The sequence below is a fragment of the Haliaeetus albicilla genome, chromosome 7 (genome assembly GCF_947461875.1).
Source record: "Haliaeetus albicilla chromosome 7, bHalAlb1.1, whole genome shotgun sequence".
Classification (NCBI taxonomy): Eukaryota; Metazoa; Chordata; class Aves; order Accipitriformes; family Accipitridae; genus Haliaeetus; species Haliaeetus albicilla.
This window is the reverse complement of record NC_091489.1, coordinates 14,218,632-14,242,199: the sequence shown is the minus strand read 5'-3', so window position 1 is coordinate 14,242,199 and position 23,568 is coordinate 14,218,632. Positions and strand designations below refer to the sequence as shown.

The 23,568-nt window shown below is 42.7% G+C and overlaps 1 protein-coding gene across 5 annotated transcripts in view; it reads right to left on the bottom strand.

Annotated features, from left to right (window-relative positions):
* MTHFD1L (methylenetetrahydrofolate dehydrogenase (NADP+ dependent) 1 like) overlaps positions 1–23,270 on the bottom strand; it is a 160,694-nt gene extending 137,424 nt beyond the window's left edge. For all 5 annotated transcript variants that reach the window (XR_011325383.1, XR_011325385.1, XM_069787010.1 and 2 more), the window contains exons 1-10: positions 23,125–23,270; positions 21,948–22,032; positions 18,180–18,230; positions 18,049–18,102; positions 16,015–16,139; positions 14,762–14,862; positions 13,712–13,836; positions 6,249–6,360; positions 1,205–1,284; positions 389–486 (exon numbers count right to left, since the gene is read on the bottom strand). Coding sequence is in view for 3 of the 5 variants with exons in the window: in XM_069787010.1 (XP_069643111.1) it covers positions 389–486; positions 1,205–1,284; positions 6,249–6,360; positions 13,712–13,836; positions 14,762–14,862; positions 16,015–16,139; positions 18,049–18,102; positions 18,180–18,230; positions 21,948–22,032; positions 23,125–23,231 (938 nt within the window). In the remaining 2 variants the exon portion in view is untranslated. The remainder of the gene's footprint in view (positions 1–388; positions 487–1,204; positions 1,285–6,248; positions 6,361–13,711; positions 13,837–14,761; positions 14,863–16,014; positions 16,140–18,048; positions 18,103–18,179; positions 18,231–21,947; positions 22,033–23,124) is intronic.
* Between the last annotated feature and the right edge of the window lie 298 nt (positions 23,271–23,568).

Sequence of the window (23,568 nt, the reverse complement as noted above, 5' to 3'; positions counted from 1 at the left end):
AGACCAAATGCTGCTGAAACCACTGGGCCTTAACTACATCCATAAACACCTTCCTACATTAGGGTTTAGCAATTATGAACTTCTTGTATTTTGTATTTCTGTTGACATTACACAAGGCTTCACCTCCCTCCCTCAATGAAATCTTCCAGCTTTAGGTCTTCATTAAATAAAGCTTGGCTACAATGCACATCATAAAAGTAAAAATTGATAGGAAACAGAAGGACATCGTCACAATAAGGCATACAACAAAACAGCACGACATGTAGTTCGCATAAGCAGATTAAAAATTAATGAGGCACAGACCATTTTTAGGTTCATTGTCACATTTAACACTTGCCCACTCTTTTTTTTTTTTTTTTTTTTTTTAATTTAAAAAAGCACTTATTACCTGGGCACTGGGGAGAGGGGCTGCAGTTTCAAGCACCGGAGGTCCCACTTCCTGTACTGCTGGGACTGGATCCATCGCTCCATGTTTTTTACCATGTTCTGTTTTTTAAACAAGAAAACAGCACACACCAGCTGCATCATAAATGCTGAACACGAATTTCAAACAATCTCAAGAGTATGTTGAAATAACTTCTACGGCAAAGGCTAATAAAAAAACAAACTCAAAAATCTTTCAATTTCATGGGTTTAGGATGAAAGAAAAACCACTGCACTATTACTGTCCTATTGTTTGTCCACATTTCAAAAAGAAACAAGACCATTAGCATGTAAGTGGAAGAGAAAAGTCTCTAGTCACTTGGAGATTTTATTCTGGTAAGATGGAGAATTACTATTCTTCTCTCACACCTTAAAAATAATGGAAGATATTAGTTGTTCACTGACTGACTCATGCTGCTTCCACATAAAACAAGAAACTTTTGGACCCTCTATCCATCATGCCACAAAAATGTGCGCATATGTAATTACATTTTCACTGTCTTACCAGAGTAAGTAACATTAGTCTACTGATACAAGTGCTTCTGCCAAGCTTTACTGTAATCATTAGAATTATGACATATTTGATTTTTAATTTACCTTTCTCTAACTAAATGTAACAGCCATGACTCAGCCTAACAAACTGATTAAAAGTTGCTATTAAAATGGAAGGCAGGTAAGATGTTCAAAAGAGCAAAACAAAAATTGAAGTCTAAGTTATAGAAACAATTTCTACAACTTACAGAAAGAGCAACAAATCTGCAATGTTTGAAGTTGCACTCACCTGCATTCGCATTGCTATTGCAAGAGAACCAACAGCGTTTTCAGCAGCACGGTTGTTTTGCTGACTGTAGTTGTGTCTCTCTGTAAAATAGAAGTATTGCACTAATAAATCACAAAGCCTTTGTGAGTGGGACCATGCGTATTTGGAAGCTACGTCCAAACAAAAAATTTATGAATGTTGAATTGAAATTTAACGTCACTGACAAAATTATAGGTGACTTCTTTAATACTTCAGATGAAATCACTCAGGAGTATGGATACAGTGTGAAAATCAGAGAGCAACTGTATGCTCTGAAGCATGTTACGCAAACACACATACGCATATGATGAAACATACACATACTTGAAAAAGAAAATATGGAAACACAGAGATTAATTCCAGGATCCAAATAATTGCTTTTGGACAAAAAAAACCCCAAACCCCAAAAACCCAACAGACAGCTGTAGCTGCGAGGATTTGGAAAGCTATACATATTTTTAAACAGAACACCTAAATCAGCATGGTAAAGACTGTCTTCTTTTCCACACACCCATTATAGCAAGAGAGAACAATGAAATGATCATAAAATATTGTAAAGGATTATTATCCAATTTATAACTTGGGATTTATAACTTGGAATCAGATATGCAAAATTTTTCGAGTGGCAAAAGCTATCTTCATCAATGTGACATTAAAAGTAGATATTCTGAAGAGTTTACACAATTCAGAGTGACTCCAACTTTAGAGACACTTATAATTGTTTCTAGTGGCAATGTATCATATAATAATCATATATTAGCTATCCTAACTAAACATATTATTTCGTCATTTTCCCGTAATCCTTCTTTTGGCTTGTTGTTCTGTTGTTGCTTATTGACTTTTATCTAGACACAATTTCTCCGAAATTCACATCCTAGTCTCTGTGGGCATATCAAGGCTCTAGTCGCATTCCGAAGGGCGTAGACATAATTGTAATAAAAAATAAAACTGTACACTGACAGCTTTAACCTTCCCCCCGCAAGGGGAACCGAAGTGCAAACCCTGACCTGGTCAAGCTCTCACTCTACTCAACCCATCCATACCAATCGTAAAACGCTCATGTTGCCTTGCACAACTACCCCTCCCAACAAGGGTCCCCGTGGTGGCAGGGCACAGAAACCTCCGGCTGGAGCCAGGGTGGCAGGCAGAGGAGCCTGCACAGCACCCCACCACCCCGCGCCCAGCTCCAGCCCACTCTCTCTCAGGCCCATCACCGAGAGAGCAAGAGACCCTTTCTGCAGACACCCTCAGCCTCATTCAGTATGTTTTCTAATCCTTTCTCAAAACCTTCTTGCCAGCAGGCATCTATACATCAGTGACAAAGCTAACTAAGCAGAAGGTGACAGTCCTGACATTAAACTCTAATTAAGACAGTGTCTGAAAAGTCCTTCTACTTGCACTAACACTTGCCATTTAAAACTAAACTAAAATAAAATATCTGGAGATGCTCAGTTTTAGACTCAGACAGAGGAGTTTTACTGGAACAGTCTATCACAGTCATAAGTTGACTGTTGTTGCTTTGAGACAAGGCTGGGAGAGTTGCCAAAGAGACAAATGAAATAGGAAGAATGAAGTTTAAAATCCCCTTTCAGACAGCTGTGCTTTACAGAAACATTTTGACTTTTTATGTTATTTGGCTTAATATGACTTCTTTATCAGGGCAGAGCTAGCATATGTGTAAATACATATCAGAATTGGACATTTCCCATCAATAAACTACTACTCTCAGGCTGCCTATGCTACACACTCACCCCACAAATGACTAACCAGGCTTTTACAGGGGTGAAGGTGAAGCTAGACGTGAAAGTCATGCACACATGAGCCAGCAAGACAATCACAGGATTGCAACAGCTCTCTTAGGATAAATTTTCCAGATGGGAGCCGGAATAGCACTCTCTGCTTTGGATTATGGCCAGAAGATCAGCTGAACTGCAGACATTGTGCTCCCTCCTCTGACTCACCCTAAAGAAGGCCTATCCGCCCATCTATTTGTACCCTATTGTGCAGATGGGCGAGAGCTGCAGGCACGCACTACCTGTCTGCTCAGACAGCTTAGAATAGAGAAGAGGTGGGGAAATGGTTGAATTTCCCACTAACGTACTTAAACCATATGGGCTTCAGCTTTCAAGTGACCCCAAAGGAGTTGGACATCAAATCCCAAGTAATTTTGGCATCCTTAGGTTTTGTTCAGAAACTCAAGTTTCATTTCTATACATTTACATATAAAGTATCTTCCTGCAAGACACTAACAGCACTCACTTGATTCCAAAATCATTAGTGCAGCAGAACAAGATGTACTGCTAGGAACTGTCAAACATTTTAAAATTGTGATAATTTAAAAATCTTTGATCAGATTAAAAAATACTTGAAAAAGAATTTTGACACTTTGAAGCAAGGACTTTTAGCTCTACTCTCCAGGCTTACATCATTACAGCTGCCCAATTCAGCTATGTCCTTGCAAATTTTGAGCACTTTAAATGCACTAACAAACTGGCGAGTTTCACTCACTAACATGCGAGTGCGTTAGACTGCATGTATACCTATGTAAGATAGAAATCTAGTCATCATCTAGCAAGAATAAATGTTATTTCATGGCCATTGCTGCTTTCAGGCTTCATTTAGCTCCTGTGACCCCACAGATCCTAAGTTGGACATTTCTAAAGCAAGGAAAAACCCAGAACAATTTTCAAGCACCTCAGCCAGATTCCACCACATATTGAAAGTGAAGAATCAGTTGTAAGACTCAGTTGTGGAGCAGTCATGACCTTGGAGAAACAATAGGCTTGTAATAAATATCTTGCAATTAAACTGAGTGTGTTCTTCCTGTCAAACAGACAGACGTGTTTCATGTACCTCCCTAGTAAGTCTTAAGGCCAGCATTTTTTAAAGCTGCTAAAATGCATTTCTGCTATTCTTTCGGAGTTCCTCCAAGATTCTGAAAATCTCAAAAGCATAACCATAAAGACAGATGGACATTTGGTAGATAAGTTCTATTTATCTTGCTAAAAATCTCATGCTGCTTTTCCAAAGAAATGCTGTACAGCCCACTTCAACAACTTGAAAAATGCAAAGAAATCTATATGCTTATGCCCAATCTTATGTTTCCTGCTGTAAGAATGAATGTTGCTGTGGTATGTGAACACCACTGCAGTGTTTTAATGCGGTTTTCCTAACAGGGAAGGGAAAGACTAATATTATCTATAGTTCTATAGACCAACTAAGGCATGAAGATACTTAAGTCTCCAGACACAGCATGCAATTATACTGTACAACTTTTACGTCTCTGAAGACCCAGACTCCCTCTGCAATCGAAGGAGAGAACTAGGTACCTGAAAGTGAGACCTGCACCGGGCTGCACACAGAGCTCTGAGAGTTCAGTCATTTGCGGTGCCCGCTCAGACTGCAAGGATTCGCTTACCCTCATCCTGCCTTCATAGACCTGCACCTCTGCCCCGAGTCCGACACCTAAGAGGCTTCTACTTAGAAGGATTACAATGAGGAGGGGCCATTCCTTTGCATTTATTTATTTATAGGTGTTAACTGCTGTACCACCATTCCCTCTCTTCTCTGCTCCTTTCCCTTTCTCCCCATTCCTCCTTTGTGTAAGAGGATGTCATACTAATAGGTTGGGTACCTGCTGAAGAGACCTATGCTCCAAGCCCTGCTCCCTGGATACTTAACAATTATATCCAACAATCCCTATGCAAAAAGAGTGGGCATTAAAGATGCAAGAAGTCTCTAAATCACTAGGCTAGGAAGAAGAAAGCATGAATTATTTTTTAACAACTCGTGCAGCATCAGCAAGGGGTAAGGCTTGATACCCATCCTCGAGACCCTCATTAGGATCAGAGCACTGTTCTGGAAGGTGGAAGATGAATGCCCAAATGCCTTCAGACAACGGACTGAATAATAACCCAGATCTTGCACACCCACAGTATGTGTTCAAGTCAAGAGGATATCATGAAAGACAGGGAAAGGAATTTCTTGCTAAGGCCATGCTTTGCATGGGAACAGCAGCTGCTTTATTATGAGCCTGATATTGCATTAGCTCTGCATAGAGTGTCTGCTTAATTTGTCCTTAGGGAATATCCCTAGTTTAAGAACTATACGATTAATTTTCCTTGGCCTTATGCCCATTTCCCCAGTTCTGCATCAATAGATGTCAATAAGCACACTAGTAATAGATTTAGAAAAACACATTAACCAATCACACTACCCACATACTTCCTTATTTTCCTATTCATTCACAGCTTAATCCCATCTGGACATTGAACAGTCAAATTCATATACACACGAAAAATCTAGAAAATATCTAGAGATCTTCACAGGACATCAAAGAATTTTACAGGAAATGCAATTCTAGCAGTAGAATAGAATAACTTCTGGGAAGCTTTTTTAGCTTTATTCCTAATAAAATTCTGTAGCATTTTTCAACTGAGAAATTAATGAACACATACCCGCTCCTCAACCAGTCAGGGGAGGAGGAGGGAGTGGAATCCAAACTCTTTTTGTAGGAGTAGTTGCTGCAGGAGACATTCTGTCTGTTCTTAGCTACGTGATTTCTCTACTCCTTCCTGCACCATTCTCTGCACACAGCTTCACAGCACTTTGCAGTTGGTACTTTGCAGTTGGTATTTTTGCCCCTCTTCTCTTTTCCCCATGTTCCAGGTGAATCCACAGAAGTCACAACATAACACACTGTATAAAACAGCACTAAATAATAGTTCATCTGATGACCCAAAAGTCTTCCCTCTGAATTCTTTGAATCCATAGAATCATCACTTATTCAACAATCCTGGTACAAAGAATCTGTTCCAGCCTTTCTTCCCTCAGCTGACATCTTTTTCCTATTTATACATCAGAGACATGTGTATGCCTCCCCTGTACACAAGCACCCACTTTTAAAGGCGCTCTCCCAAAGATGTAACTTTTAACCAGATTGCATTGTCACCAACATGCCAAGCACTTATCTCAAAGACTCGCCGTACATCGCTTTCAAGAATTGCTATCTTTTAAAGCCTCTTACCTGACAGCAAGTCACGAGAACAACTGATAACAGTGGTTCCAGGCTTTATCCAGCTCACAGGAACATCATCAGGTTTTGTACTGCCAACTACCACCACATCTGCGTGATGAAGCTAGAAACAGCCCAAAACACCCCCCAGAAACAAAACAAGCATTTAATATTAGAAATACATTCTTGAATATGCATCCTATAATATTCAGACTTAAACAGCAACAGTCTTTTGAACAAAGTATTTGCAGACAACAGCATCAAAAAAAAAAAATCCAAACTGATGGCTTGATTCTTACCCCACATGAAATTTAAGAACAACAGGATTTAAAGTGAAGTCAGGTAAGCAAACTGTGAAATCAGGCAAGCGGGGTCAGAGTCAGCACCAATAATATTTAATGAGGATTACATACTTTCAAAGAAAAAGCCCTATTATGGTCCAAAGTCCTGTCCAATTAGATAACTTGGAGAGACTTAAGAAAGAGAAGGGTTGAAAGACAGTAAATAGGCAATTACAAAGAGTACAGTCAGATTATCTGACAGTAGAAAACCAGGCCAGCTGATGGGAATGCAAGATGACCCGATCTGCAAACATCAATGCCTTTGAAGAATAGCAATTAAAGTAATATTTTCCTTCTCAGTTCATGTTTGCTAATCAGTGCCTCTGACTTAGTTCAACCTGACAGATGGAGCAAAAATGGTTACTACAAAAATTCTTATAATCAAAGACATAAGTGTCTTCCTTTCCTCCCTCCTCTGAAACAGGACTCTGTACTAATTACCAGAATCACCATGAGATAAGGCACAGCACCAGAGGAAGATGCATAAAGATCCATTAAAAAAGCAAAATATGGGCACAGCACTGCCTCAAGCCTGAATCACAGATACAGTGATTTTGGGAATATTTTTAAAAATGTAAATTAATACCAAGTGTCACAAATTCGGCGAGCCTCTCTATGAATTGATTTGTGACTGACAACCGTTCCAGCTTCTTTTTTGGCCAAAAGTGCTCTGATGCAACCCTGCCGAACACTCGGGCCAAGAAAGAACAGCTACAAATCCTGTCAGGATAGCAGGTTTTTGGCACAACTGAGCATTCAGGAGGGGAGAAGAGCATAACTGTGGCGGAAAAGGCAGGAAGCTAAAAAAGCTCCATCTTCCCCTCAGAGGACACAAGGATGGCCTAACCCTCCTTAGAGATCCAGATGTGGAAACAAAGCCAGAAGTGTGGGAGAAGATTTACTTGCTTGACAAATGACTAATGCAATGAGCTGATTCAGGCTTCAGTCAGAAGTCCTGCAACACTGCTATGATTACCTGCAAACGTGCAGTCTCAACAGTCATTCAGCCTTATCCAAATTGCTTATGCTCCTGCATCTGGTGTGAATATCAACTTATATGCCACTCCTAGAAGGCTACATCAGTCATAATGCTTGACCAGCGTCAGGTCAAATCTTACTGCAAGCAAATCTGGATAAAAAGATGTTGCAATGACTTGTGTACCAAGAATACTACGCTGAAGTATGCTTTCCCCTGCAAAAGGAGACAGTCTCTGCTGTAACAGTCAGCATCATCAACACAGAGAAAAACAGTGATTATTCTCAGTTACATGAACCCAGCCTTTTTTTTTTGTAAGAAACAAAACATTCATATTCTAGCACTTATAATTAATATACTGAAAGTCAGGTATGTCTTCCCGTGCAAAGCCTCTGGGACAAGGACTAAGAGCTTTGTGCACCGCTTAGCATCATGAAACTACGAGCCAGTCGAGAGCTCTATGCAACAAGTAATAATTTTGACAAATGTTCAGCCAACATACTTATGACAGAATTGATCCAATGTAACTATAATGCCAGAAAACAACTGACCTGACCAAATATTCATCTCTATGACTACCGATCATAATGTTCAAAAATGTTTTTAACAGCTGAACATAATCATTCTTGTAGCCAATGTTAACACTAGTTTGGATGGCTAACATCACACATACCCATAAATGTATCGGAAAACCAGCTGAACCCTTCATCTCATTGCCCTGCCCCACCTTCGCCATGAAAAAATGTTGTATCATGTCTCAGCAAACAGTTGTCCTACGGATTGAAGGCAACACTGATCTTGAAAGTAAAGAAAAACACCAACCAACATGCACAGATACAATTGTAACTCTCTTGCTATAAGCAAGTATTTTATGTGCAACTATTGAAAAAGTTCCTGGAGAGTCAATAAAGTATGTATCACAAATGCTATATAGAATTTTTCTTCCCCTGTGAGTATTTTAAAAAAATTATATCCAGAAACTTGTTTGACTGAGAGAGAGAGTCCACTGAAATCAAAATAGTTGTCTGCAGAATTTTGGGTGTCCTTGGAAGAGATTTATATGATCTCTGTCGGGGCATTTTGGTTTCACTCGCAAGAAGTCGTGCCCATGCCGCCCCTGCTTTTTTTCCTCTCTTGCCATAACCTACTCTTTTGACTGCCTGTAAATCACTAAAGCAACCAGCAAGCCTTGGGAGTCACGTGCAGGCTCATGTCCTCCATCAGAAACAAATCACAGACATTAGAGATGGAAAAGACCTCTGAAATCATCACATCCAACCTCCCTAGCAAACGCACCGCACAGTCCCCGGACAGAGGATGCATCTGACAGGAACCAGATGCTACAGGCAGCCATAGCCAGAAGGTTGAGGAGATACCCAGGAGGGGGAACACGCAACCGACGGCCCAGTGCTCCCCGGACAGCAAGGCTGCGTGCCACCAGGCAGGCTAGAGAAAGGAATGACAAGCATCATGCCAAACCATCCTTAATGTACTAGGCAATAGGCTGAAGACAAGTAAGCTAATAGTCCAGTAGTATCTTGCCTTCTCACCGGTAAATATTTTTTCAGTTGGGAAGAGCTGTGCCAATAAATAATCTGAAACCTTACCTCATAACAGAGTATGACTCCCTCCACCAAGATTTAAGTAGAAGCAGATTAAGAAGCACCACCCATTCCCAAGACAGAACACCAAATGTTAAAACAACAATACAGACTTTCCGGCCAAGTATTTAATGATAATGGTACAAAGTAGCTGTATATTCCAGACAACTGAAAACGCATTTTGCCATGAAGCCTGCATAAAAATTTCATTTCCCTATAGTTAAAACTGACTGCTACAAAAGCCACTTTTAAATACATGATCAAAGAAAAAAATATTTGAAATTACTATTTGAAAAGTAAAAGCCCTCGGTTTCCTGGGTATGAAGTATAGGCCAGCTAAAATTTAAGAAATGGGATGAGGAATAGGAACCTCATTCAAAGTTTTTTCACAAGCCTCCTTAAGAAAAAAATAACTTTACACATCAGTTTACAGGTTCCACTTCAATTACAGCAATTCTAATTACTTTTTGAAATCTTGAAAATTTTTTAAGTCAATTACTAGTTTCAGGTACTTTTTCCACCCAGGCATCTTCTCCTCACGTGGTTTCTTCTAGCTCTATCTCTACCTTGGGAAGTTCAAGGTTTGCAAATCATTGGCAACCCTGTGGGACAACTATGCATGGTCTGCTCCGATCCCCACCCCCCGGCCACGGTCCTCAGGGATGAGCCGCAGCAAGCAGCCACCAGCTCCCTGCTACCGTCTTCTTGTCCAGACACCAACAGCCCCTTTCCTACCACATCGGCCTGAATGCGCTTGCCCTACACAGTGCATGTGAAAATTAGGTCCACATCTCTACTGCGGGCTCAAGCCTACTGCTATAATGCATGCTTTAGCAACTGTTCCTCTAGCTCACAGACAGGGAGATAAACTTCAAATTGCAGGGAACAGAGATGATGCACATAAAATATTGAAGCAGAAATACTTTGTCTACAGCATCGTCATTAGAAACTCTCACGCAGCCTCCCTCTCCTCTTACGGGATCCATATAACTGGTCTCATGTCCTTTCATGCCTCCTTACATGCTTACAATATGAAATGTAGTTTTCTGCCAGAACCAAGACTCTTGGTCTTACCAAGACAGCAAAAACAGGACAGTAAACGACTAAGAGATGCCTAACAGTCTGAAGCTTAAGTGTTGCCTCTAAGGAAAAGCAGACTGTGGCCAAAAGAGGTTCTTGTCCAACCTGAAAAGGAACTTCCCATCCATGCACTCCAGCTGAACCACTCTCGTGCTTCTCAACCAGGCTTTTACAAACAAGTTTGCCATTCCTAATTATAGCTAGATAGATCAATTTTCAGTCCTTTTACAACAAAATTGTAGGATAGCAGCTCTCTTAAATTAGGCATGATGGGGTTCACATCCAGAATACATTTAAGACGAGGTGCTGAAATCGTGACTGACTGAATTTAGGCAGCTGAAATGAAATTCCACATTCTCATAGGTACTAAGTATCATCCATGTTTTGGCAAGAAAATAACCTGTATTTTTCAATTTGAATCTATTTCATAACCTCCTTTCAAACTATAAAGCCTAATTCTAACATTATAAAGGATTAAGCACGTTAGTTCCCATTCTTCACCTGTAACGCTGAATGGACTCTTGAGTAGTCCCATTTTTAAATGACAAGTGAGATGTTCCCGAAAGTATGTCACTAGGTCATTCTTCAGGCACTCTGCAGTGATTGTGCTTTGAAGAGTTATCTACACAAAACTTAACAGAATGATAACATCTTACCTACTTTCATTTATTTGAAAACCCAGGAAGCTCAAGGGTGTTGAAGGACATGGCTCAGCTGTGCCATGATGACTATTTTTAATAACTAAAGTCAAGCAACACCAAAATGGAACAAAAAGAAACATTAATAATCTGTTCACCTTAACAAAATATGAAGTGGGGAGAGAAAAGAACATGCAAAGTGTGTCCAATATTCATGCAGGTGAAAGCAAGGAAATTAAAATGTACCATTATTTATTTTATTCCCTTTTCCTGCCATAGGACAGAGAAGACTTGCTTCAAAGGAGCACACTAAGTCAGATGGTAGATGGTATTACGCTGCTTGTCAGCAGAGCTACCTCTACATTGTTAGACTTTTCCTAAGGTGGACTAAAACATACCTTTCTCTTGATCATTTTCAAAGTATTTTTGCAAAAGTGCATGAGTAAAAGAAGCAATAACAAGTCCACAGAAATACAAAACCTGAATCAAAAAAACCTACAACCTTAGTGTCGTGTGTCTCATTTCAATCAATAGAATTTCTAAAGAAAACACTTGTTGTTGTGCTATCCTTTAAAAAGAAGAATAAATCAGCAGAGCTAGTCAAAGGTAATATATCACCCGCTTAAGAAAGGCATTACATTATTAAGTTCAGGATTAGTGCTTCAGTGCAAATGGGCCTGGCCAATGGATTAAGACAAATAAGGTATACCTACCCTTAAGATCAATTTTTCCTTTCCTGCTATATATTGCAAACCAAATGCATCCCCAATGAAAAGTTCATACTCTTCCTAAGTTCATTCCTCACTTTGTAAGTGAAGTTATGCTATCATAGGTTATAATTCCAAAAAACAGCACACAGACTGCTACTGTAGAGGTATCACATCCAGAGGAAGGAGAAAAAGCATACAGCCATGTCTAAAGTTAGTTTATTGTGCAGCAAAAACAAAACATGAATTAACTCTTCCAAGTCTTGGAAAAATCTCGACATCAACTAACATATTTTCTTACCTGAAATTCAAATTTAAAAAAACTTAAGGGAAGAAAGCTTGTGAGTCTTTAAACTGTTTTTACTTAATCAGGGTTTCAAACGAGCAAGAGAAAATAAATTCATATCATCAGCTATAATCATGTTATCTAACAACACTGTACTTCAAATACAGGTTGCCACAAGACAGCAGTGCCTTGTTGTCCAGTAGGAAATCTGTGCTCGGTTTCTGACTCTCCAGCTTCTGGGAATATGAAACAGGATAATTTTCCCTGCAATCGCATTAGATTTCATCTAGGAGCTACAGTTAACTATAACAGTTGCATCCAGCCAGGTTCAGCAGTGCTCTGAGGGTTATTGGTGACATGCTGCTCCAGGCTTACAGGTGAGGAAGAGGAAGGTAGGTTTCCCCTGAGCTCTGCTGATTAGTCCTCCAGGCAAAGCAGAAACTCCTTTACTGCCAGAAGTTAAAATGAACTTGGGAAGACTGATGCACAAAGCCTCAAACTGCCTGCTGCCTAGGCCTCCTATTCTGTTTCCAATCAGTGACCTGCTGCAATAGGTAAGCTACAGGGAATGCCAAAAAGCAAAGCACGATTATGGGAAAGCATCTGAATGGAAGGAAATACATCTCTCTCCAGCATATTAACAGCACTGCACAAGCAGCTCTGGCCCGGTCCAAGTCTTCTGCCGTGAACCAGTGGAAACCCCTCTGGCCACCCTGTCACCCACCCCATCCAGCCCAAACCAGTCCTCTAGCACAATCCCAAGCAACAAGAAATAATTGGAGAATGAGACATGGCTAGTATTAATTTGACAGTGCTCCCATCTCCGAGAGAGGCATATGTTTCCTAAGTGCCATCAGTCACTTAAAGCACAGAGCTGAGACAAGCCTGACAAAAACATCCACAGCTGTGAAAACACAGGTTTGCCAGAGAACTTTCTAACTATCACAGCTGCTTAAACTTATTTCCTCCTCCTGTCTCTCCCTTCAAAACCCAGAGGTTTGATTCTATAATTTTGCATTGGCTGCCACCTTGTGGCATGTGCTATCAAATATAACACAAGAGCTGTCCCTTGCACCTCACCCCTACAGCGACTTGCAAACAGCCCCTGGAGTACATGCACCTCTTTTACAACAAATATCTGAACCCCTCTGCACATGCCCAAAGGATAACACTTTCCCAGTTGTATTATTCTATGAAATTTGGGACTAAGGAACAACAAACTGGGAAGTTTGACAGGAAGTCATACCAACTTCTAACTTGTTGCTAAAACCTCTGCAAAAAGCAACTAGGAAGACCATGCAAATGAAATCCTTCGGATTAAGGCTCCTGAACTTCTCTGAATCCTTTTACAGTTGTCTTCAAAGATAAAGATTGTGATCCTCTTTGTCCCAAAAGAGGCAGCATTTGCAAACCTTTAAGATACAAATTCAATGAAAGTAATTTCATACAGATGACTATATCACAGGACAAGAAGAAAGCTAGCATCCCTGTCTCACACTGAAGGAAAGAAAAAGGGATACCTAACACATTTGTTTTAAACTGTACCCCGAATTCTTTCTCTTACAGCTAGCGGTGTAAAATAATGAAGTTATAGCAGCTGCTGCTACATATGTAATACTCTGGTAGAGGCCCCTGTTTGCCTGAGCACCATTGCTGATCAAGCAGGAAGGAGAAAAGATCTTAACCCACGTTGGCTACCAGCAAGTTTCAGTGCCCCAGTGCCGCCCACGACTGCAACGCCGAGTCTCCCCCTTGGGAATGGCAGCACGGGGCAGCCGGTGGGGATGCCGGGATGGTGGGGATGCAGGATGACCCCCGGGCACCGGGCAAACAGAAGATCGCTCACCTTGGTCTGCAGCTGAGAGGCTTTCCACCGGCAGCTCAGGGTCGCCGCTCCCTCCCTCTGCAGCATGCACTGCAAGGCGGCACCCACCGCCCCGCCGGCTCCCACCAGCAGCACCGTCTTCCCACCTGTGTGACACGAGGCAAGTCGTTCAGCCGCTCTCGGCTGCAAAGGCACTAGCACCAGGCTCCGCTGGAGCAGCTACATGAACTCCCCCCGCTTTACCAGGCCACTCACTACCAAAGCCCTCCAGAGGAGCCGGCAAAGCGGCTCACGACAGGACAGCACCGCGTGCCTGCACAACCACAGCGGCTGCGGCATTACGGGCAAACTCTTTCGGAGCCCATGCGGTAACACAAACCACAGGTTTTAAGTTATTTCCTGGCAACTCTCTAATTCTAGTAAGCAAATACTGCTCTTCTGGCTTCCTGGTATTTTGTTTGCACAAATCCTTTCATTCATATTTGTTACTAAGCACATTGGATCTCCTGTTTACAGTTCTGTTGCAGAAATCCTTGTCTCAACAATTATGAATCGCTGTAAGAGAGACTACTTCTGAACCGCTACCTTAAACTAACAGTGTCTTCACACACTGTAAAGCCACTTGTTTAAATCTGCCATTTCAATGTTAGCATTTACACAATACAACCCAAACCAAAAGATTCGCTCAGCAGTTATTTACAGGCAGACCTGGATTTCTCCAACTGTTCACACTAATCAAAATTGTCAAGTGAAATCCCTGAGTGATGTTTGTATTTTTGGTTTTGAAGACTCAGATGTCTCGGGTGGCTTCAGTGAGATTAACTCTGCTGATGGCAGGTAATCCCTGCCTAATCTCCAAAATCTGTAGGACTGAGACCCATTTCTGCTAATATTACATTCTGATCTCACTGAGGTTCCTCACTAGCAGGAGACAAATATATGCTGGCTGGGAAAACAACACATACCAGAAAACACAACAAGGTGAGATTATATTCATCTCTCAGTCAGGACTAAAAATGAGAAGATTAATTAGGCTAAAATTAATGTAATAATTATGATAGAAGTTCTCACCTATATCTTCAAGAAGCTCCATCACAGCACACGCTGTAGGAGGAACTAGACAGTCATGGGCATCACCACGTACCAAGCGTCCTAGGTTTACATCGGATAGTCTGCAGTGGAAAAATACGGCAAGTTAAAAAAAAGAAAGTTGTGTAACACAAATCCTCAGTACCGCTTGTAACATGGCTAACAGCTAATCCCAAGAGCAAAGGCAACTCATAAAAGTAAATCCTTTGATAGACACATACTGTGGCTAATTTGTATCATCCAACATCCCAGTTCGACAAACACTGAGCCTCAAGAAAGGCCAGGAAGGGGATCTGTGAGTTAGAACAAGTAACACGAGCCCACAGTACACGGGTGGCTCTTTACGCCTTGCAGTGGGCTAGCTACCCAGGGCACATCGGGCCAAAACACCTCAGTGGCTGCAGTGGAACCAGACCAGCGCTGCCAGGGCCAAGCTGAGCCGGAGGCAATACATCATCATCCTTCTGGGCTCAGGCTGGCTTGCTGGGGGGAACTCAGGTGTTGCCGCACTGCACCGCGTTCTCTCTCATACACAAGGATGCTCTGACGTTTCCATTCTCTGTCCATCTCCAGTAGTCCAGGTAATAGAAAAGTAACTAATTTGCAAGATTTTAACTTTTTTTTCCTCACATGAAAAAAAAAAAGTGAGAGTGGAAAAAAAGAATATTAAAAATGGGTAACTGTCTGCTGTTGAGGGCAAGAAGGCTGCAACAGCAGCAAAATGGTAAGCCAGACACCTAAATTATGCCAATGGTCTCTCCAGAGAGCAGTGCAACTCAAGACTGATTGGAAAATTGTGCTAATGGGTTCAAACTATTATAGCCTACTCTCCCACTGCGAGAGAGTGCTGTAAGGAAGTTAAAACCTTTTCTGCAACTTTTATCAATCCTTCTTGTGAAAATTTTGGGATTTATGTTCAGTACTTCGTGACTACCATTTGTATTACTGAAGTACTGAAATACCTTAAGTAACATGAGAAAATCAGAACTTTGTTTCTGATTTCTTTGAAAAGACCGTGTCCTGAATATACAATATATAAAGATTAAAAAGATAGTGATCAAAATGACTTCAGCAAAAGACTTCTCATTGATTCAGCAGCATCTTCTATCACTACTCAATAGCACAGCTAGACACATTGACTGAGGAATCCATTAATGACAAGCACAGGGGAAAATTGATTTTAGAGAGCCATCAACCTTGCATCTGCTAATATTATTTCTCAGTGCTTCACTTACCCGTCCACATCCTTCTCTGGTTTCACAGCATTTAATACTTTACTGCTATATAAGCTTTCTGGGAGGTCAAGGGCAAGGCCCTGCACATTAGGATCCTCATTAAGTCTCAAGATTTCATACACAATCTAGGAAGTTAATAAAAAGCATTAAAGATCACAATAGACAAAAGAAGAATCTAATTAGAAGGGGATAAAACCTATATTTTAAAACTTCCTTATGGCCACCTTTGCTTCCCTCACATATTACTGCAACTTCTAAATGAAAAGCAATAACTCACTTTCCTTGTTTTATATTTCCATGGCTTACCAAATTAAGCCACCCTGACACTGTTCTAAACATTTTGCAAAGCTGGCACATATTACATGACATTACGCTGCCAAAAGCATTTTGTCTTTCACCATTCCAAATTTCAGCAAAAGCTCGACACAGCTTCAGAAGATGCTTTTAGAAATAAGAAGCCTTAGTTAAAACATAGGTCGAAATAGGACCAGATTGCGTCCCAACACAGAACATGGACTGTGTTTCCAGTTGTAACACTGGAAAAAACAACTAGACGAGAGAAAATACATTGTATTAAGCCAGCATATATTTTTACCAATTTTCCTTCTCAAAATCCCTGACCTTAAGAGCTGACAGTCATCTTGTGAAGAATTGTTATTTTGAAAAGGCACTGCACAAAAGTTTATGAATTTCAAGGACTGAACCAGATGCGAGTTCAAATAGCATGGTGCTTAGTTGCTGGCTGGGGTTAAACCACAACACATCATCACAGCATCTAAAATACTTACAACTCATGCAGAGTAAAGCAATCTTGTATTAACTTACCTTTACTGTACACAGGCAGTTACGGCAGAACAAAAAGTGCACAGTATTGAAATCCCTCCCACCTTCCCAAACCAGAGAATGCAAGCTAGCAGGTGGATTTTAACAAATGAAAAAAAAACCTTTGTCATAGTGAGTAAGCAGGAGAGTAGGCAAACCATTATGAACTTTATTGAAAGTAACTTTCTTCAAATAACAAAAATACCCTGCTTTTCTCTTGACATCCACAGCTCAGCCACTTCCTAAGATATTAGTTCAAAGTAACAGCAACTCCTGCTGCATACTTGCTGTATTCTACTTATTTCCTACTCTGTTACTCGGCAGATAAAATACATTTACCAACAGCAAAGTGTATTTAATCTTCATTTCAAAAGCCCACCCTTCTTAAATGGGTAGCTGACTATTCATCATCCACTAAACTGGACTCCTAATATTCTTCACAGTAAGTTCCTCTCAATATATCTGGAAACTGTCCTCAAGATAACACTGCAAGCCAGAAAATATTTTAAAAACAAAGTGTACCAAATACAAAACAGTACACAAAACCCACAAGCCTGCAGGATTATCAAACTCACCAAGCACAAGGAGGCCAGCTGGGAACACTGGCATCTTTTACTGCAGATTCCTTCGCTGGTTTTGTTTTCAGATGCCTCAGGACCATGTATGTTAATATGGTTTGCTATAGTTAAAACACACTTGGTACTAGTGCTGTGCCTCCAACCTAATCCTTTCGACAAGGTAAGAATTCAGCCCTCTAGTGATTTGAGGTGGATGATTTTTTTAATACATACTTTAAGCATTACAAGATCAATAAACAGGCAAATAAATTCAAACCCCTCCCCCTCTAAATCAATTAATCTTTAATTTCCCTGAATAACTTGGGCAAGAATCAACTACAGTCACAAGAGCAACTGTGGGAGACAGGACTCCCATGCTGGTATGAGGGGACACTGCAGTTAAATACCAGACACAAAACCAAAACATTACTCTGCTGATTCTGCCTCAGCTTTCAAGGGGACAGCAGACAAGCCCATTGATTTCATTTTTTCCCATGCTTGCCAACAGGGGGATAATACTTGCTGCTTGAACTAGGCAGTTCCAACCCTAATTTGAGTTCATAGAGATCAGTTCAAAGTGACAATGCATGTCAGCAAGAAATATAAGTTTATGACGAAAGCAAAAACAGAAGAGTTCTTCAGGTACTGCAGTTACCTCGTCTGTGCTGCTGCCTTCAGGGAGAGAGATGTGAATAACATGTAGACCAACCTGACAAAAGAAAACACTTATAATTACCACAGGCAAGTAGCTCATGATTAATAACAAGTGTATCAGCTAAAGCTTACCTCTTTGGCAAAGTTCTTGTTTATTTCTTGAACCAAATGATCATTATGTGCCTTGGGGAACAAAACAGAAACTAAGTTTTAAAATAATAAAGTTACATTTAAAAATGCACAGGTCCATGCAAGAAACATAGCGGGGATGTTTGTGTCTACCTGTATTCAAACAAATAAAAAGCCTAGCAATTCTAAGAAAGAAGCAGAAGGCCAACCAGTGAATTTATTTTGGCTTCATTAGTTTAAGTGTGTGTTGATATTAGCCTGGCTTTTATAGATAAGTCTGGCTAATTCCTTAGTGTAAGTTTACCATTTAAGAAAGGTACCTTCTGTATCTGAAGATACCGTTCTCCATCCAGCCATGTAACAAGGGTGAAACAGTTAACAGCAGTACTAGCTTTTCTTGCAGTGTCCCCGTATCACCTAACACTGGTTTGTCTCACCACCATAAATGAGGCAAATCATTATCATCATATATTGCAGTGAGTTGTGTCAATACAGACATAAGAGAAGTTATCAGCTCCTCCCAATTGCCAGCAGGCACTTGTGCTAGGACAGAAGCGTCTCCTGGGCAGATTTACCTGGGAGACCATCTCACCCAGGAATCCTCCTCCGGAGATCTCTACACCTATATGCACCATATATATTATGATATTTAATTGTAATAAATACAGTTGAATTTTACTCTTCAAGTTACTGTTGAATCTTAGGAGGCTCTTCAAATACTTTGATATACTGTAACAATAAAACTGAGAATTCAATACCCAGAACTAGAAACCTACCAACAGATCAGTGAAGGTTCCATCCTCAAAAATCTTAGTGGCTTCATAGCAAAATGAATAAAACACTTCTCACAGCTGTATGATTACGTATAAAACCTGTCTTCCAACCCAGACAACAGGACCAAATTTAAAAGGGTCTGTTACAATTTCATGAACACATTCTACATAGCTTTTTCCACAGGACTCGGTGCCAGTGTCAGAGCTGAGCCACTCACTCAGTGGTTAGCTGCCAGCGCTGGCTTCGACTGTCGCTAGCATCACCCAAAGTGATTTTGGTTCAAGCCCATAACAATTTACCAACCCGTTAACCCCAAATGGTTCCAGACTGCTGACAACGAAAAAAAACCAAGAGCATTTGAAGGGACAGGCTCTGCAGAGAAAGGCAGCTCCTGAGAGGGCACAAGGGCTTGGCCTCCATCTCCCGGCTCCTTCCCCCAGCCCAGCACTGCCTGCATCCCTGCTGCCGCACTACTAGTCTCCCACTCCCCAAATCCAGCGGCTGGGGGTGAGGGGCAGCACAGAGGCAGCTGCATTAAGAACACGTGTGGAGCTCACACTGCGGGGAGGGAAGAAGAGACAGGACTAACAGCAGCTCAGCAGCTGCTCCCCTGTGCCAGCAAATGTGGGACTGTACCCCCACGCTGACATGTAACCACCGGGACTGCTCAAAAGGTTTAACTGGGATGGAGCCACCAGCACTACCGCACTGTCCCCTGCAACGTCACCACTTCTGCAGCACTGGCTGGTGAACACTCACCTCGCACGGGTGCAGAAAGTCCCTGCCCTGAACCTGTTCCCGTCACGACCCGCAGAGCGGCACAGGCGAGGCCAGAGCTCAGGACGTGGGCTGGCAGAGCGCAGGGGCAGGGCAGGGGCTGCAGGAGAGCTGGCAGTGCTTTGCTGAGCTTTGCAGGGCAACAGATCCTCTGCTAAGCAGGATCTTGCCGCTACATACTAGTTTTCAGCTTCAACAAAGTTAAGAAGCAGACACCAATCTTTTTTTTGCTGTTGCGCAGCTCCAACCGAGGTTCAACACGGCTAATAAGCAATGCAGGTATCAATCTCAGTATCAATGCAGGTTCAGATGGCTTGAGAGGAAAAAAATGCATCTAAAGCCATTCCAGAGCAGGCTCAGTCTGCAACTCCTCATTCCCAGTACTGCTGCAGTGGTGGTGCCGCATTACGCTGACTGCTGTTACCCACGAGCAACTGGCAAAGGACATAATTTCACTGCCCTCCCTCTGCTCCTCTGGCTGCAACGCAGCACGTGGAGAGCAGCATGAATCTTAAGGCTTTGCACATGTTACCCAGTAAAGCAGAGCACCACAAGACCATTTGCAGACTAAAACAAGTCATCTTTGTACCAACAAATACACATTCAAAGTGAGTTCTGCTTCAGTCCTCACAACCAGGCTAGAGCTAGAGTGACTGACAGCTAGAGAACATAGTTTGGGTGAATTTCATCCAGAAGGATCTAGGCCACCTGTTCCTACACCCCCCCTCATGATGCAAACCAAGTGAGGTAATCGGGGACAAGAGGGATGTTCATTTAAAGCACAACCATGATCAAAAGCAAAACACTGATGTAGGTGCATCTCAATTGATATTAAAAGTGAGCAGGAACCTCCCCCTTCTGCCACAATGCTCTCTCCCACCCTAACACTACCGCTTCCCTAGTGCCAGCATAAAACACTCACATGGCCATGCAGAAAACCAGACTCGGTGACTAATACGGCTGAAAGGAAGCCTCCCCAAAACCCTCCAGCCCAGGGTGGATCACTGCCCCAAGCCAGCTTATGGCGCAACCAGACGGAGACAAGACAGGAGTGAGAAACAACAGGTCACTGAGAAGACGGGTCACTGCTTTTCTAGCAGTCCTTAAACTTACAGCCTTAAAGGGCTATTTGAAAACATTAACTGCAATTACTTGGGGAGGGTAAGAGATGGGAGACCTTGTTCAGTTGGCCTCGCTAGAAGACCTACTGAAATAAAGTTGGTGCTGCACTTCTTAGATTCACTATTAATACTTAAAAAATATTTATAGTTAGGTTTTAATTTTAAAACCTCCTAGGTCAGAGATTCAGCGAAACCAACACCATTGTCCTAGGAAACAGGACAAAACCATTTTTTGCCTGCATGGCTCTGGATTCCACTCTGAATGACAAATATCCCTACCTTCTTGGCCTTGAAACCTTAAGAAATCTAAAGAACATCTCTCAGCTTTGCAGGGATAGCAATCCTCATCTACAAGTTTGCTTGCCTATCTCAAAGATGGCAGCGCCCATGGGCTGGAAAGGAAAGCTCTTCATGGTGTTAGTAATAAACTAGCTCTGAATTACAAGATCGCTTCACCTTAGAAAGTGCTGCTACTTCTAAAGGATGCTGACATTTTACACCGAGCATTTATTTCACACAAGCCCTTCTGAGCTGACTAGGACTTTTCAGTGTGGTTTCCCTCTCCCTAGGACAGCAGCAATGTCCACAGCTACAGCTAAGCTACAGCTGCCCAAAGGCAGTAAGACTGGCAGGAAGCAGCAGTGTCTTTCCTTAACCACAGCAATGTTATTTCAGGGGTGGGAGGTGAAGGGAGGCCCACATCTTCAGGCACATAAACACTTTTTTCAGGACTGCAACAAAAGCTTCAAGCTAAATAAAGATTGAGAACAACTGCTTTGACTTTAACTCAATTATCTCAACAAACTTAGACTACCTGTGAGAAAAAGCAATCTGTACTTACAATGGGGAAGACTATGTTAGCAAAAGGAGGAAGGGATAAAATTGTTTCCTTCCTTTGCAAACCTTTCCCACAGCCTGAAGTTTGCTGTGGCTGTTTCAGGCCTGGTGAAGGGCAATTTACAGTCTGGTGGGATTACCTCCTCCTATTGCTTTGCTTCAATAAAAGTTACTTTCTGTATCGTGCGCTTCTGAAGTTTCAGACGAGCAATGCTGCCAAAGGGGATCTCTCACAGCCAGTGAGCGTACAGACATACTTTACCTGAATAATGGCAAGCGTTGGCTCAAGCTGAGGGTTTTCCCTCTTAAGAGAGGCCAGGGATTTCTTTGCATTCTCGGTGATTTTGCTGCAACATAATAACAACAAGCAAATCTTTAGCAAAATAAATCTTCCTGGCAACAGTCAGCAGAAACCTATGTTAGTCAGCACTATGGAGTAAATGCTTGGGCATGTATGCTTTTAATCACCAAAATTACAGATGGATGTAAATGGTGAAGGCTGGTGTTCAGCAGGCAGGTACAGAAAACCTTAACAGACCAAAATACCTTTGTTTTACAGCTACATGCATCATTGCTCTGACATGCCCAAAATTTTATAGCTAACCTATACTATTTCATGACAAGGCTTCCAGCCCCACCATGGGAAGTGCAGCAGGGAACCACCACCCCCCCAAGCCCTTGGCTCAGGTGGGTCCTTCGTTTCCACACTCTAGGCCCAGGCAGCATCAGAAGCAGAGGTCCTTACACCTAGGGCTGCTACAGCTTAACACAGGCAACGCCAGCCCTAAGAGCAGCAAACCAGCCACTTTTATGGAAGCTATTCAAAACCGCGGGCAGCAAGGAGACAGAGGAGCTCTGTTTGCCACGCTGCTTCTTGGAAAAATAGGCGCCAGCCAGGCACTGGGAATGCTTTCTAGAATAATTTTCTGGGTAAGTGGTTGTCAGCTCTCCTCTGTTACCTTCTGCACATGGAGGGGAAGGAGGAGACCCCCTGAAAGATGTGGCTGTCTGTCTCCCACAGCAGGCAAGGCTAATAGAGGAAAAGACAGCCTAAAGTAGTTTTTTTGCTACCTCATACCCTCCCCCCTTGCAGGGGCCAAAGACCAATTCAGGTCAATGCCGTGGCAGGCAAACTGTCCCAGCTGGGTCTGAAGCGGCGGAGCGGCGGGGGGGAGCAACACACCCGACCCGTTTTCCAGGCGCACATCCATGCGCAGCCTCACCTGCACCACCGCCACGTCCCGCCCGCTCTGCTCGCCCTCAAAACGCCGTCACACAAAACCCACGAAAAAAACCCAACCCAACCCAAAAAAACCCAAACAAAACAACCGGTGGCTGGGGGGGGGCGGATTTTTTTCCACGAGGTCTCCCCGGGTTGCATCAGCCGGTGCCCCCCCTCGCCTCCACCACCACCTCCTCCACCTCCGTGCGCCTCTTACCGCGCCGCCTCCGCGCCCCGCGCCCGCCGCCCGCCCAGCCCGCGGCTCGGCGGGAGGGCGGCGGGGAGAGCCGGGGCCAGGCAGCGCCGCAGCGCCGCGCTCCTCATCCCTCCGGCGGGCTCCGCTCAGCGGGGCCGGGGCGGGGAGCGGGGCGAGGAGGGGGGGGGGCGGTGCTCGGAGAGCACCGCCCCCCCCCCTCCTCGCCCCGCTCCCCGCCCCCGGCCCGTTTCGCTTCCGCTTGCCCGCAAGAAAACACCAAAAAAGACCCAAATCGCCCCCAAACATCACCTACCACCGACAGAAACCACCGCCTCCCTCCTCCCCGCTTATAAACCCGAGCACCATGCCCCCCCCCGACCCCAATGAACGGCACCCCAAAGCTTTTGCATACTCAACGTTTATTAAAAATAGTATGAAATGGTCCCTGGGAGAAGTTACAGGCTA